A 17,848-nucleotide genomic window follows, 5' to 3' on the forward strand; every position below is an offset into this window, starting at 1 on the left:
GAATGTATTTTTATACAAATCTCTGTGCATAGCTTATTATACACATTGAATAAGCTTTACATTGATGTATGGTTTGTTCAGACAGGACATCAGTTTGTTGAGATACAATTATTTGAAAATCTGGAATCTGAGGGTGCAAAAAAATCTAAATATTAAGAAAATCGCTTTTAAAGTTGTCCAGAGTTCTTAGCAATGCATATTACTAATCAAAAAAGTTTTTATATATTTATGGTAGGAAATTTACAAAATATCTTCATGGAACATGATCTTTACTTAATATCCTAATGATTTTGGCATAAAAGAAAAATAGATCATTTTGACCCACAAATAGACCTAGACTATAATAGACCTAGACAAAAATACATATATAATAGCAATGAGGCAATAATAATTAGATCAAATAAAGTATCAAAAACAAGTAATCATGGTTTTATTGAACAAAACTGTTAATTATTCAATAGAACTACGTTATGCATTCAGATGACTCTCTACAGCACCATTGTTTTACACTTTCTAGCACGATTAATTTTTTTTGTTCAAGGATGACAAAACATCCATTTAATCTTTCACATTTGGCCATTTCTGTACAACAGGAAGGCTGCATCTACTGTAATTTCTTGAATATATGGACATCAAACTCAAGAGTGAGGGTTTGAGCTTTTATTTTGAAATCGCGATGAATAGTTAGTACATTGAGAAATATGCCAATGAATCTCATGTGTTTGCGTAAGATTATAAATCGTTTACCTTACAAATCTGATGAAATGGCCCACGTTGCGTTATAATAAACAGACTCACAGCTATATGAGATGGCGTTTGAGACAATCCACATATGTAACGTTAAATAAGTGTTTGAGAAGCAAGGAGCCGCACGTATGTAACCTACACGCATGTAAATATTTAAAGCGCATGTATTTATTGAATATTGGCGTTTGTGAATTTACAATAGCATTATGGTTTATTAAATGGGTTTAATATATCATGCAGCCGTGGAAAACGGTCTGCAGTGCACCTGTGTCACGATCTGGCCAGTTACCCGGATGCGCGGCTTAGTAAGCCGGAAAGGGCACAATATTTTAACAAACTAGTTTTTATGTGGTAAAGACACGTACAAGCAGTAATAATTAGGATATTAGGCTAATATTTCACCTATCTGACTGGAAATGATGAGAACAAACGTGAATGTTGTCAATATTCTTGCCCTGGACATTCTAGTTCAGTTTGGCCAACCACAAATGCCTTTTGTTCCTCAGTTTTTTTTTTCACTCTTCTGCTTGATTTGTTGTAACATTTGACAGTTTATAGTATTCCAAATGTTTTCCCTGATCTGACCGATTAGTTCAGCCCAAACATGAAAATAATTGATCGTTTTCAGCAGCAATAATCAGCAAAATATGTACGTTTCATTCGGTTCAGTGCCATTGTTACATTCATTGACACCAATGTGGCCGATTGATGAGGTGTTGTGAAAACACTCTATAACGCCTTTCATGGATTCTCGTCTGGTATTTCACCGACATAGTCAAATTGCAGTCGAAGATATTTTTAGTATTTATTGAGAAATCGTGACAGCCCTTCTCAGATATAATCATGATTTATTCTATCAAACACATGAAGAAAACCTTGCCATTCGTATGATCCAGTAAGTCAGCACACAACAACAACATGACTGCAGGTGATTTATTGACTAAATGTCTAGCACAATTTCATTATAAATGATTTGCATCATCTGACTTAAAAACCTCTGGAAAATATGCACAAGAATACAGCAGTTTATCATTCCAAATGACACACAAAATAGTTTAAGGCTGCAAAGCTATAAAAAAAAAAGGCACTTGATAGTTGATACATAACACGTTGTCAATACAAAAAAGTACAAAAATTGAGCTGTTGGCTCAAATATATATAGCTATCTAAGAGCAGGATATTGGAGTGTTGCATTTCTTCCGATTAGAGTGCATGAGATTGCGATAAGGAAAGATGTTCCGGGCAGTATTTGCTATGTAGCCTCCATAAGATTATGCATACATCGGTGATATCCATAATTAAGAATATGCCTTCCATGCCCTCACCTTTGGCACAGATGCACTTTGCAGAAACCACCAAAACGGCCACAGAATAACAGTGAATAACAGCGAGCAAATACGAACAAAGTGACTCTGGCCATATAATATCGCAGGATCCATTTGCACCAACGCAAAACGTTTTTATGGTATCACAGGCCTTTCCGTAATTAGAACTACCTGTCTGATTAGAACAGATGAATGTGGCGTATTTAGTATTAAAGCCATGTAGAGACCATTGCTTGGGTCAGGATGAAACGCATGCAATCAGTGCTAATGTATTTCAGTGTAGCTGCCAGGGGCGTTTTATTCCTCTGTGGTTTGCCATTACCTTAAGTACCCTGGCACAGCAAATCAGGCAGAGCAAAAAAGTAGGCTGCACAGCATCTAGAGGATTGAGGGGCCACTTTAAGATCCTGTCTGAGGAGATCACATGCTCAATGCTTTAGCCTACAAAATGGATCCATACAATCCGAGTAAGATTGCTTCACTCATTACACGGGAAACACTTTGTCCTTATTTGCAACAAGAGATAGAATTTTGGATGATAAATATACATCCGAGTGCAGATGAGAGAAGCTAATCTCACAAAAAGTCACATTTTACAACAAAACTAAATCAAGAAAATGGAAAATTAGTTTTTTTAAGGTGATATATATATACACACACATACAGTATTTTAACAAATACTATTACAGTTGAGGTCAAAAGTTTACATTCCCCCTTTCAGAATCTGCTAAATGTATTTGACCAAAATAAGAAGGATTATGCAAATTGCTGTTATTTTCTTATTTAGTTGAATTGATAAAAATGGCCCCGTTCAAAAGTTTACATACACTTGATTCTTAATACTGTGTTGTTACCTGAATGATCCACAGCTGTTTTTTTGTTTAGTTTAGTCCCTTGTTTGCCCTGAACAGTTAAACTGCCTGCCTGCTGTTCTTCAGAAAAATCCTTCAGGTCCTACAAATTCTTTGGTTTTGCAGCATTTTATGTATCTGAATCCTTTCCAACAAAGACTGTGTGATTTTGAGATCTTTTCACACTGAGGACAACTGAGGGACTCATATGCAACTATTACAGGAGATTCAAAAGCTCATTGATGCTCCAAAAGGAAAAAAACTATGCATTAAGAGCCGGGGGTAAAAACTTATTGAGTTTGAAGATCAGGGTAAATGGAATAGTTTCTGTAATAGTTGCATATGAGTCCCTCAGTTGTGCTCAGTGTGAAAAGATGGATCTCAAAATCATACAGTCATTGTTGGAAAGGGTTAAAACACACAGAAATGCTGGAAAACCAAATAATTTGTGGGATTTGAAGGATTTTTCTGAAGAACAGCAGTTTAACTGTTCAGGACAAACAAGGGACTCATGAACAACTATCACAAAAAAAAAAAAAAAAAAAAAAAAAAAAGATGTGGATCATTTATATAACAGTATCAAGAATCAAGTATATGTAAACTTTTGAATGGGATCATTTTTAAAACTATTATTTTCTCTTGTGGACTATATGTGAACGTCTTATTCAGGTCAGTACTAAATAAACAATAACATGCATTTTGTATGATCCCTCTTATTTTAGTAAAATAATTAACATTTAGCAGATTCTGAAAGGGGGATGTAAACTTTTGACCTCAACTGTATATTACACACTTTTTTTATTTATTTTGCATTACAGTAATTAGAATGGCATGTAGAGGGAAAATGTGCTCAGCGGTCATGGAAATAAAGTCACAAAAAATCATATTCTCACAAATGGCTTGATTTTCTAAATGCAATATAGAAATATGAACATGACATGTTTTGTGAGATTCACCCATACTTAAACGAACCAATTAGATCGAAAAAGTGAAAGTAAAGTAAGCAGTTCTTTGGATTTCTGAAGCATTATGAATACTGCAGGTGTATTTTCGGAGGTGGCGTGGGATGAAGAGGGACAGCTAAAATACTTGATCCGAATACCTTGTTATCCATTCCGACATCTGGCATTGGTGGTTCTAACAGTTCACAAGCTGTTTCCAGTTGAATGACTGGCATCGTAATGCAGCAAAACTAAGGGCAGTCTGTCGGCTTACTGTAGCAAGCTATCGAAAATTCAGGTCCGTGCTTTTGCTGAATGACACATACTTAGTAAATGCTGATCGAAGCTGCTATAACAGCCGGTGAAAGCCAGCGGAGCTACTATATCCATCACTCTGTCAGTCAGCCATATGTTACAGGCTTCAAGTAAAGTACTTGGTCTTGTTTGGCATAGCTATAGACCCCCCAGTCTCCGTCCCGGCCCCTCCTTGACGAACAGCCGAGCCTCACACCGGAGTGAAAGCGTGACTTTTACATAATGGCTTGTCCTTCTTGGAATAGAACGTCTTCCCCTCCAGATTGATCTGACAGATCTGAGGAGATAAAAAAAAGAGGATTAGAGTAGAAATCAAACTCTTGTTCAATCATGGAGTTACTGCAAAAAGACTGTTTAACAGGACTATTCTACTTGCTAGAAGCCAATAAAATTGGACTATTTTAACAATGTCTTTACTACCTCTCTGGGCTTTGAATGTCTCAGTTGTGTTGCTGTCTATGCAGGGTCAGAAATCTCTCGGATTTCATCAAAAATATCTTTTGTGTTCCAAAGATAAACAAAGGTCTTACGGGTTTGGAATGACATGAGGGTGAGTAATTAATGACAGAATTTTCAGTTTTTGAGCCCCGAACTGTTCCATATCATCTGACTAATTGTTCCTATAAATAAGTGTCTAAAGATCCAAAATAGAAGAGCAGCTGTCAGTGGTTTGAGCACAAATGTTGACACTTAGAGATGGGGCGCTTATGTTGGAAAACAGGATTGAATCTAATGTTCCTCTTCCCAAATAATTACATCATCCTAACTCTCACTAGTCCTTTAAATGAAAGTGGCAAAAAAATAACACTGGCAAAACAGGTTTAAATCCCAATAATTTATTGTCAGCTCTTAACTTTAATAAAAGTTGTCAATAAATAAATAAATAATATATAAAATACTTTTCTCTAGTCCTGTAAATGAAAATGGCGAAAATAAAATTATAATTAAATAAAAAATACCTTGCACTTGTCCTGTAAATGAAAATTAAATAACAAAAATATCTTTCACTACTCCTGTAAAATAAAATAAAATAAAATGTTGGCAAAACAGGTTTGAATGCAATGCTTCCAACTCCTCCTCCTGCCATTATTCTCACTAGCCCTATGAATAAAAAAAAAAGTCAAAAAATAATAAAAATAGAATAACAAAAGTAAAACATAACTTTCACTAGTCCTGTAAATGAAAATAGTCTTGTAAATGAAAACGGCAAAAAAATGAAATGAAAAAAAAAAAAAAAAAAAAAAAAAAACCTTCACTAGTCTTGTAAATGAAATTGGCAAAATTAAATTAAATTAACCTTTCACTAGTCCTGTAAACTAAAATGGCAAAATAAAATTAAATTAAATAAAAAATACTTTTCACTAGTCTTGTAAATGAAATTGGCAAAATTAAATTAAATTAAAAATACCTTTTATTTGTCCTGTAAACAAAAATGGCAAAATAAAATAAAATAGAATAAAATGTTGGCAAAACAGGTTTGAATCCAATGCTTCCCCCTCCTCTTCCTAATAATTTCCTGTTATAATTCTGACTAGTCCCATAAATAAAAAAGTCAAAAAATGAATACAATAACAAAATAAAACATACCTTTTACTAGTCCTGTAAATTAAAATGGCAAAAAAAAAAAAATAAAAAAAAATTACCAGTCTTAATAAATATTAATTAAATACTAAAAAACAAAAAACAAAAAAAAACAAAACTCGCTGGTCTTGTAAATGACAATGGCAAAATTAAATTAAAAATGAAATTAAAATAAAATAAATGTTGGCAAAACAATTTTTAAATCCAATTCTTCCCATTCCTCCTCCCAATAGTTTCCTGTCATTATTTTTACAATTGTTTAAAGAGATAACTCACTCAAAAGTTATGTATAACTGTTTCCACAAAAACTGTTTTCAAGTAACTCTAAAGACTGGAGTAATGGCTGCTAAAAAAACTAGGCATTGCATCACAGGACTAAATTAAATTTTAAAATATATTCAAACAGAAAACAGTTATTTTAAACTGTAATAATATTCAATATTACAGCTTTTAGAGTATCAATGCAACCTTACTGAGCATAAGAGACTTTCAAAAACATAAATCTTACTAACACAAACCTGAATGCTAGTGAATGCCTGTATTAATCTGTCATGGGAACATGTTTTATATAGTATATCCACTGTTAATATCAGTGAATGTCAAAAAAGAAAGTAATTGCTATCCGACACAGACTGCCAAGCTATCAAAGAACCACATTTCTGGAGACATAATCTAATCTTTTTTATTCATGAAGATTAAAGAACCTAAATCAGTAGACAGAAGAGTAAAAGCACCACACAGTTTTGCTATCTATTGTGTTTTTGTGCACCAATATGAATAAATATGAATGAAGTGCTTAAATTCCAAATAAAATAAATTGCAAGATCAAATAAAACAGATGTCTTAGTTTATCTGAAATAGAAACAAGAAAGAAGAATATTCTAAAAGCTGTGAACAACATTAATAAAGACATTAATAAAGTGCATGCAAACATGGCCAATTCATAAATTTGAAAGAGAAATGTCAGGGTTCTCAGAGGCCAGGGCACTATTTCTTGATAGTGTTGTGTGGTGCAGAAAGTTTAAGATGGAGTTTCGGGACAGGTCCCAATGCATCAAAATGACTTACGGCACAGACAAAGCAAGTGTCATGCCAGCTGTAGCCCAGCGCCTCCAGGAAACGGTCTCCCGCATCAATCTTGAAGTCACAGCCATGGCATTTGGTACCAAACATCTTTTCATAGTCTGCAGAGAAAAACAAACAGAAAAAGGCCTATTAAGACAGCGAGGAGGAAATGCTTGGTCAGAAACGAAGAAAACGAGATGAGAAAGAAATGCGTTATCGAAAGGAAAAAGAAAAGGGATTACGTTTTCTCAGCCCTCACATGCTCGGTGTGTGATAACAAACACCGGTCCAGATTTCTACATGGATTGCCCCGGTTTTACCCATTACGGGAAACTTAAAAGCGGCAGGCTTACGTCTCATACGCAAGGTAAGTAGTTTAAAGCACAGTCCTTTTAAGGTGCTGAGACTGCAGCTATTTTATCAACACTAGCTCTTTATTTCTAACAGAAACAGCTGCCCACTTGCTGCTGACACAAGACCAAAACTCTTCAAAGCTGTAAAGCACCGGAACTGCGATGCAAGCCTATTTACATAATAAAGACATGCACTCCCTTCAGATAGCTTAATGTCTGTTTATGTAAGATTAGGGGCCCAACAAACGTGACAATGTGATTAACAGCGCAACGTAAATATAAATTAAACATGGAAGGTGGCTGAATTTAGCAAATTTTTACCACTCAGGAAACTAAATGAATGAACAAGCACAGCTTAACATGGCAAATTTCATGACTGAATTCAAAATTTAAGCCATGGTTCTCGAATCTGATTTGCAACGTTTACCCACCCGTTTCTGTAAATAAAAGTGTCAAAAGATCCAAAAGAAGAGCTTGGTTGCATAGAAACTTGGACATTTAGAGCTCCGTTTCTCTTTCCAACAAAAATCTGTTCTAACTCTTACTAGTCCTTTAAATGAAAGTGGCAAAAAGAAACAAATACTGGTAAAACAGGTTTGAATTCCAATAGTTTCTTGTTAGAATTCTAACTAGTTTATATAAATATAAAGTGGCAAAAGAAAAAAAAAGTTAAACTAAATGTTGTTTGAATGTTTGAATCCAATGCTTTCCACTTCTCCTCCCAATAATTTTCTGTCATAATTCTCACTAGTCCCATAAACAAAAAGTGGCAAAAAAAAATAAATAAAAAAAATAACTTTCACTAGTCCTGTAAATAAATAATAAAAAAATAAAATAAACGTTGGCAAAACAGGTTTGAATCTAATGCTTCCCAATCTTCCTCCCAATAATTTCCTGTCATATTTCTCACTAGTCCCATAAATAAAAAGTGTCAAAAATAAAATAAATGCCTTTCACTAGTCCTGTAAATGAAAGTGGCAAAATAAAGACAAAAAAATAAAAACATAAATAAAAAATATATTTAAAAAAGTGTCAAAAAAATAAATTAAAAAACCTTTCACTAGTCCTGTAAATGAAAACAGCAAAATAAAATATAAAAAAAAAATTAAAATTAAATAAATAAATGTTGGCAAAACAAGTTAGAATCTAACGCTTTCAAAATAAAAAAGTATCAAAAATAATAAAATAAAAACCCTTTAATAGTACTGTAAATGAAAGTGGCAAAATAATAAATAATAATAATAATAAAAATGTTGGCAAAACAGGTTTGTATCCAATGCTTCCATAAATAAAAATAATAAATAAGATAAAATAAAATAAAAAATACCTTTTTTTAGTAATGTAAATGGAAAAATAAAATAAAAGTTGCCAAAACAGGTTTGAATTCAATGCTTCCCAATCCTCCTCCCAATAATTTCCTGTCATAATTCTAACTAGTCCCATAAATAAAAGTGTCAAAAATGATAATAAAATAAAATAAAAAAATACCTTTTACTAATCATGGAAATGGCAAAATAAAAATTAACTATGAAATAAAATAAACAATAAAATAAAAAAAGTGACAAAACCGGTTTGACCTCCCAATAAACAGTATGAAAATAATAACAAAAGAAATAGATGGCTAAATCCAATGTTTCCCACTCCTCCTACCTCACAATTTCCTGTCATAGTTCCCACTAGTCCCATAAATAAAAAAAGCAGTCTTGTAATGTTCCGATGCCTTATTATCAATAAATGATACCTTGTATCATTACTGTAACAAAAAATAACAATAAATTGGGTCTGAACAATAAATCAGGTTTGAATCCAATGCTTCCATAAATAATGCTTCCCACTCCTCATACCCCAACATTTCCTGTCATAGTTCTCAATAGTCCTATTAATAAAAAAAAAATGCATGTTCAAAGCAGGCTTATAAAATCTTCCCGATGCCTTATTATCATTAAATTGTATCTCTTATCATTCCTATAAACGTCAAATGTCCAATAGGTTAGTAAAAAGTGGCCTTTGAGCTGGGGCGCCGGCTCAAATATAGTCAAAGTAAGTTAGAATGCGTCTTGTGATCTGAATCTAATTTGAATAACCCAAAAAAAGAACAGTATTAATGGTTTCATTGAGCACCAAAGCGCTTTCCACTAATGGCGTATTTAAAGTAGATTCTCAAGCATAAAAGTTCTCAGCAAAGCTCCTAATCAATGTGCAGGGCCGGTATGGAGCAGGTTTGATGTCTGAAGTGAAGTGGCAGCATTTGAATGATTAAACACCGCAGGAGCCCGCGCTCGGCTCTCGGCAGGGGCTGTCGATAAGATGTGCGGCCGGGCGTGCGAGAGGGGCCGTGGTCGCTCACCTCTCTCGCAGTAGGGCTCTCCCTCCTCCATGTAGAAGGCCTGGTTCCTGATGGGCATTTTGCAGGCGGCACACAGGAAGCACTGTACGTGGTAGGTCATCTTCAGGGCGTGCATGATTTCCTGCCGAGAGGACAGAGGGGTGTGAGGGAGCTGCGCACGTCATCTATGAATTCACACTTTGAAAATCAGTCCACTCTCACTTTTAAACTCTCACTCACTCACACACAAACACACTTTACCACACTGGGACTATTCATACCTTATCAGCGTCATACATTCAGAATCAATATACAGCAGCTTTTGTTGTTTTTTGAGGTCATATTATTATGCTGTTGTATTATAACATGACCTTACATTGTATTTGGTTTCCCAGTTTTTGTATTGCATTTAATGAATTATACTGATTAAATCCTGGTAATGCTTAGTAATTAGTACTGTCAAACAGTTAAAATATATATATAAAAATATATGTGCATGTGTAATATATATTTATATTTATGTACACTACCAGTCAGAAGTTTTTGAACAGTAAGATTTTTAATGTTCTTAAAGAAGTCTCTTTTGCTCACCAAGTCTGCATTTATTTGATACAAAGTACAGCAAAAACTGTACAATTTTAAAATATTTTTACTATTTAAAACAACTGTTTTCTATTTGAATGTTTGTTAAAATGTAAATTATTCCTGTGATTTCAAAGCTGAATTTTTAGCATCATTACTCCAGTCACACGATCCTTCAGAAATCATTCTAATATTCTGATTTGCTGCTCAAAAAAACATTATTATTTATTATTATTATTATTAATGTACAGCATTTATCTGAAATAGAATTATTTTGTAACACTATAAATGTCCCTTTTGATCAATTTAAAGCATCCTTGCTAAATAAAAGTATTAATTTATATAATTTCTTAAAATAAAAATAATTATAATGACTCCTAAGCTTTTGAATGGTTTGGTGTATAACGTTACAAAAGCTTTTTATTTTAGATAAATGCTGATTTTTGGATTGTTCTATTCATTAAAGAATTCTGAAAAAAATGTGCTCAACCATTTTAAATATTGACAATAAAAATAATAATAATAATAATAAAATGTTTCTTGAACAGCAAATCAGCGTATTAGAATGATTTCTGAAGGATCGTGTGACACTGAAGACTGAAGTAATGATGCTGAAAATCACAGGAACAAATTGCATTTTAAAATATAATCAAAAAAAAAAAAATATTTATTTTAAATAGTAAAATATTTCAAAATGTTACTGTTTTTGCTGGACCAAATAAATGCAGGCTTGATGAGCAGAAGAGTTTTTCTTAAAAAAAATAAAAATAAAAACATTAAAAATCTTATTATGAATAAAATAAAATAAATTTAATTTAGCCCTACTAAACACTAGCCCTGTAAAGAAAAATTTAAATATGACACTGAAGACTGGAGTAACACAGGAATCACAGGAATAAATTACATTTTAAAATACATCCAAATAAAAAAACTAAAATTTTAAAATATTTTTACGATTTAAAATACATTTTTGCTGTACTTTGGATCAAATAAATGCAGGCTTGGTGAGCAGAAGAGACTTCTTTAAAAAAACATTAAAAATCTTTGGATGGGATTAATCAAGATTAATCGAGTTGACAGTACTATTTATCACTTAATGCTGCATTTATTTGAATAAATAGTTAAACAGTTAAATTTTATACTATTATAACCATCTAAAATCTAATTATATGCATCCATGCAGAATAAAAAAAATATTTTCTGAAAAAAAATCATGATTTTACAAACTATTCCACCACTTTGAATCGATCCGTGCAGATGCCACTGTGAAACCCTATTCTAAAAAAAAAAATGCATTGTGTTTATGTTGCAGAGCAGTAGGAAATGCATTTACCCCAGTTATCTTCTTCTTGCATTTGGCACAGTTGGGTGAGTAACGGTTGTCGTAGCACTTGGTGCAGTAAATGGATCCTTTTTCCTCGAAGAAGCCCCCCTCGTCCAACACCCTTTTACACTGACAGCACGTGAACTCCTCTGGGTGCCAGGAACGACCAAGCGCCACCACGTAACGTCCCCTAGAACACAAACACACATACACAAAGTCTTGCAACAAAAGCTTTTGTGCTGAAGTGAAAGGGTCAGATGGGGCATCAACAGCTAGGTTTAGCACTCTTAAGTGTTCAGTGTGCAAAAGCCATTCTAATGGAAATAGTAGGTCAGACGCAGAAACCCTCTCCGTTCCTTATTGATTCTCCACAGCAGAAAGCCCAAGGACATGCCACTATTTCTGTGCCCGGCGTATTTTAAGAAATATTGCTGCTTTCCAAAGTTTGACACAACCTTTTTTCCCTCCCCATGTTTTCTCTCAGTTTTGTAAGTAATGACATTTAGCGCATAGTCATCATTGATTTGGAGGTATTTTGGGCTGTCTGCAGTGGTTAGCTTTGGGATTTCAACGGAATAGTTCACCCAAAAAATGGCTGAAATGATTTGCTGAAAATGTACCAACCCACAGGCCATCTAAGATCTAAATGAGTTTGGTTCTTCATCAGAACAGATTTGGAGAAATTTTAACTAAGAAAACTTTAGTCAGAAAAAAACAAATTGACTTGTACCTGAACTTTAAAGTGGACTCAAACCTTTTTTTTTAGCTGTGGTATACTGCATCAGTCTAAATTACATTCTCACTGGTGTTTTAGAAAGCCAAACAAATTAGAATATAATAATAATAACAACAACAAAGTTATATTGTTATTCCTATGACAGTAATAGCCATATATTGTAAAGCAATTGCACTGTTAAATAAATGAAAATTAATATTTCATAGGTATATTATTTTTGCTTTACACTACAGTAGGGAAATTACAATACTTTTTTCCTAATTTCTACATATGAAAGAGATATTTTCAATTTGGACTGCAGTAACATTACCCATTTAAACCACTAGCTACTGGCAATTCATAATGCACTTTTAGTCTTTTACTTTTATAGAAACGGCAGTAGAGCTTTTATTTTGACGAAAATCTTACAAAAACATGCCTCACTACAAATCTAGTGAAATTCTGTAATCATCTGCTATGAAAACAAAGCGTAACTGGTGGGCTTTGCGTTCCCAATCGTGCGCTAAACTCACAGCACATGCAATAAACGAGTTCAGTGCATTCACTGTGAACTGAGCCATTCTGAGGTGCGGAAAACACCGGATCATGAAATGTGTGCTTCGCTTTGAAACGTGCAGCGAAAACAAACTTGATGTCATATTGTGCTTTCTGTTTTAGTTTGTTTAACAAATACAATAATGACCTAAAACACAATTGTAAAAAATTTGTTAGAATAAGTTTAAAAATATTTTAAATACACTTTTTGCCCATAAGACCTACAGTTTCATACAGTCATGTGACAACGATGAAAACGAGATCGTTTCGCGATATCACAATATTGATAATACCGTTACATCCCTAACATCACTTACTCAATGTATCCTCTGCAGTGAATGGGTGCCATCAGAATGAGAGTCCAAACAGCTGATAAAAACATCACAATCATGTACAATTAATCCACACGACTCCAATTACATCTTTTAAAGTGAAAAGCTGTGTGTTTGTAACAAACAAATCATTGTTTCATTCCCTTTCTCTCACATCAAAATCAACCTACATGTCTGTTTTAGAACTATTTTTGAAATGTTTAAAAATTGTTAGCATGTTTTTTCCCTGACTGTGCCTTTATATTAATCAAAAAGCATGAAAAGCATGAAACTGCAGAATGCTGCAGTTTAATCACAATCCAAACAAACATGCTACATAGTGCATGAGCACTTTTTGATGTAAATTAGATTGTATAATTTAAAAAGTTCTGAAAGGTCTGACTTTAGTTTTGTGAAATTATGCTACATAAAACATCTAAACAAAAAACAGCAGATGGTCTGAATGAGACGCAAATTCACTTTCTGACAGCAGGTGGCGCTTATGGAACAGCAGCAATAGAGCATTTCCTTGGCTACCGCTGCAAACAAAGCAGCACTGCTTTTAAACCAAAATTAATATGCAATATACACATGCAAGATGGAAAGAAAATACCATCTAAACTTTTCTGAAGACAGTCAGTTCCCCTGAGATATACATTCATGTAAATTCTTCACCCCCAATTCAGTATTTAGAACTTCATATATTTATAGCATCGTGAAAAGTGAGCTTAATCTGCCTGCTACAGTATTTTCTCCTTTTTGCGTTTGTCTTCAGCATCTCTGGCTTCTGTTAATGGCTGTTTACAGTTGGTTTCCTCACCCAGTTAAAGAATTAGTTGTGTATTATTAATCGTTTCAAAAGTTTTCCAACCATTAGTCAGAAGTGTATGCAAATAACAAGGATCGCCTCTCAATTAATGATGCTGTCCTTAATTGATGTTAATTTGATTTAATTTAATTTGGAGTTAAAATGTCTGGATGGATTTGTGACCCTGAACCACAAAACCAGTCATAAGAGTAAATTTTCTGAAATTGAGATTAATACACCTGAAAGCTGAATAAATAAGCTTTTCATTGATGTATGTTTGTTAGGAGACAATATTTGTCCGAGACTATTTGAAAATCTGGAATCTGAGGGTGCAAAAAAAAAAAAAAATCGCCTTTAAAATAGTCCGTATGAAGTTCGCAGCAATGCATATTACTAATCAAAAATTAAGTTTTTATATATTTACAGTAGGGAATTTACTAAATATCTTCATGGAACATGATCTTTACTTAATATTCTAATGATTTTTGACATAAAAGAAAAATCGATCATTTTGGCCCATACTATTTATTGTTGGCTATTGCTACTTACGACTGGTTTTGTAGTCCAGGGTCACATTTGTTTCTTACAAACACAGCAGATGTTAACTGATAGACTGGCTTACTTGTGGATTATTGTGATGTTTTTATCAGCTGTTTGGACTCTTATTTTGACAGCACCCATTCACTGCAAAGGATGTATTAGTGAGTAAATGATGTATCGAAACATGTTCCAACGAAGAAAGAAACTCATCTACATCTTGGATGGACTGAAAGTGAGTAAACTATCAGTAAATGTTCATTTCTGGGTGAACTATTCCTTCAACTGCAAATCTTTAGTCAGTCCTGAAGTTTGACTCCAAAGGCGGTAGAGTTCCAGCAGTACCTAATGATCTTGTTGCACGCGGCGCAGAGCGGGGTGCGCTCGCTGGAGTCGGCAGGGTTCTGCTGCGCTGCCTGCATGATGGAGCTGCGGTTCTGCATAGGAGTGGGTTGGACCGGCTGCTTGTGCTGCGTCACCACCGTGCTGGTCTTGTCTGGATGGTAACGGTCTGCGAAACCGGGATCCGTCACCCACGGTGGCCGGCAGGCTGGACTGGAATTCGTTGGTGCTTTAGCTGGAGCTAAAAAAAAAGGACAATGAAACTCTATACATATATTTTTTCAGCACTTCCTCACTATGGGCCAACAGAGACCTGTTACAAGTGTGTACATTTATGGGCTACTATTAAAACAAGTGCAATTGTAGTCTAAAATGGCTTGCTTTTATCTAGGGACCAACCTATAACACAAAAACATCTATCGAGATATTGCTAACACCATGAGAGGAAAGGCTCATGGTTAAATTCAGCTTATATAAATCACATCTCAAGAGAGTGATAATTGACTCATATTATCATCTTTGACTATAAACACATCAGTGCCACTTACGTCTTACTTTTCCCATTAACAACAAGCCTGTCTGAGCCTTTGTGAACAAGTTCTCCCTGTGGGAGCGAGTCCGGGCAGCAAGTCAGTGTGTACTGTGAGAGTCAATCTATTCTGTCTGTTCTGAGAGTACTTACCTTGAACTTCATCAGGTTTGTCTGCTGGCTTGGACTTGGCAGGACAGGGAGTTACTCCATGACTGCAGAAAGAAAATTTCCCTTCAGTACACATGCCATGATAAAACAGCTTTAGCCAAAGCCAATGAAAATGTTATTAAGCTACACAACACCACCTCTTGACATCAACATCCTGAACGGAAAGTAGACGCCTGAACAAAGCGATGAGATTAAAACTACTTCACGGCATGACGTTATATGCTAATTAAAATAAAGGATGGGTGTTTTCTGCTTAAATTGTGACCCTGGACATTTATATATCATTTATTAAGCTGAGTAAATAAGATTTCTATTGATGTATTGTCTGTTAGGATAGGACAATAGTCGGCCGAGATACAACTATTTGAAAATCAGGAATCGGAAAAAAAGAAAATTGCCTTTAAAGTTACAAAATATCTTCATAGAAAATTATATTTACTTACTATCCTAATAATCTTTAGCATAAAAGAAAAATCTATAATTTTGACCTATACAATGTATTGTTGGCTATTGTTACAAATATACCTGTGCTACTTTGTGGTCCAGGGTCAAATTTATTACAGTTTGGCACAACAACAACAGTTGTTTTAGCTTCTTTTAGTGCTTTTTGTCTCATTTTAAACAATTTTGTCATCTTAGGACCTCTTTGGAAATCAGATTTGAGATTTAGTGGTTTTAGCTTACATTCTGCTCTTAAAAAAGTCATCTGTAGCATTTATGAGCTTTTCATCGTACATCATCTGAATGAACTAAATAAGCATTTCCAGATCCTGTATTTCATTATAACTACATGATCACACAAGAATAACACAGTCATGAGTTCTCCAGAAGTGTGTTTGCCATTACGTGTACATGTTGTTTCTCATGTTTGATGGCTTCTCTAAAGAATTAATGTCCTGCAGTTCCCTGGGCGTAAACATGTCATTCATCAGAACAGAGTAAGCCAAACAAGTCTGTCTTGTGTTTTCATTGCCAAACACTGGTTTAAAATGATACCAGCTGGGCGAAGCGAGATATACAGAATGATTAAATCTCTAGCTGAAAATTTGTACGGAATTAGAATCAATGCGTACTGATTCCAAACAATGTCTAATTAATCTCTTATTTGCACAAATCCCAGGCTGAAAAACATTTCAGTTCGATTCCAATTCCTAGTGAGCTGCCCACCTAGGCAATATTTTTAGGCACCATAGGCACAACCACAACAGGACGTCTGTTCCAAACAGTGGGCTGCAAAATTACACTCATTTCTCACCTTGTTTTGGATGAAATCTAAGGTAAAATTGCCAATCCCAGAATGCACTGCGCTGAATTTTATCCAGGAGCAACAGAATTTGATCAAAATAAAACAGTTCCATCAATTTAAAAAATGCAATAGTTTATGTAATGCTAAGCAATGCTTGGAATATTCAGTCATCTTAACTAGTAAGATCTTAATCCATAATTAGAGCCCTATGCGGATACGTGGACGGAATCCATTTAAAGTGGAATTTACTGTATAACACGGATTGTCACACAATTTGCCCAATTTGGGATGAATAAATCAAAACTAGGTCAGTACACTTAGGTCAAAAATGTACATCTGTGAACATTTAAGATGCAAAAATGCTATTTAAATATGAATCCAGTATGTTTCGCGCGTTTCTGTGTGAATGAATGATGCAGATGCGCAGTTTCGTTTACTACTTGTTTCTTTTGAGAAAAACTACCATCATGTCATATACAAACAGAAGCTTAAAGGTCTTCACAGCAACCCATCAAAATAAAAGTTTGGTTTAACTTAAAGAAACCATGACAAAAATATATTACTTAATGTAATGATACTACTTATGGAAGCCCGTTTCCGTCACTAACTAAAAAATAAAAAAGGTAATTGCTTCTTTTTTTCCTCAAAATTGCGAGGTTACATTTGTTACAATTGTGTCACATAAACTGGCAATTCTGACTTTTTTTCTCAGAACTGTGAGATATAAACGAACAAGTCAGAATTGCAAGATATAAACTCACAATTCTGACTTTGTTTTCCATGCAACTGCGACTTTGTATATCACGATTCTGACTTTTTTTCTCAGAATTGTGAGATATAAACTCGCAATTGTGAGTTTATATCTCGGAAATCTGACTTTATAACTTGCAGTTGGGAGTTTATATCACGCAATTGCGTCTTTATTTCTCAGAATTGCAAGTTTATATCTCAAAGTTCTGACTTTACAACTCGCAATTGTGAGTTTATATCTCACAATTTTGAGGGAAAAAAAGTCAGACTTGCGCAAACAGGCTTCTATAACTACTACTACTACAATTATTACTATTAAAACATTTACCAGAAAAATTATTTACAAGAATGTATTTACCAAAAAATGTAAATAACAGTATATCTGAAAAAAAAAAAAATTATATATATGATATATATAAAAAAATTATATATATGATATATATATATAATTATTATTATTTTTTTCAAAAAATC

General features: G+C 34.0%; 1 protein-coding gene across 1 annotated transcript in view; it reads right to left on the minus strand.

The window, feature by feature from the left end:
- Positions 1 to 2,117: 2,117 nt before the first annotated feature.
- Positions 2,118 to 17,848, minus strand: part of LOC141288094 (PDZ and LIM domain protein 7-like) — a 30,252-nt gene continuing 14,521 nt past the window's right edge. Inside the window, exons 7-12 of the mRNA XM_073820207.1 lie at positions 15,361 to 15,422; positions 14,682 to 14,919; positions 11,420 to 11,600; positions 9,526 to 9,646; positions 6,829 to 6,944; positions 2,118 to 4,456 (exon numbers count right to left, since the gene is read on the minus strand). Coding sequence (XP_073676308.1) covers positions 4,370 to 4,456; positions 6,829 to 6,944; positions 9,526 to 9,646; positions 11,420 to 11,600; positions 14,682 to 14,919; positions 15,361 to 15,422 — 805 coding nt within the window. The 3' untranslated portion in view covers positions 2,118 to 4,369. The remainder of the gene's footprint in view (positions 4,457 to 6,828; positions 6,945 to 9,525; positions 9,647 to 11,419; positions 11,601 to 14,681; positions 14,920 to 15,360; positions 15,423 to 17,848) is intronic.

Source organism: Garra rufa, chromosome 16 (genome assembly GCF_049309525.1).
Source record: "Garra rufa chromosome 16, GarRuf1.0, whole genome shotgun sequence".
NCBI lineage: Eukaryota > Metazoa > Chordata > Actinopteri > Cypriniformes > Cyprinidae > Garra > Garra rufa.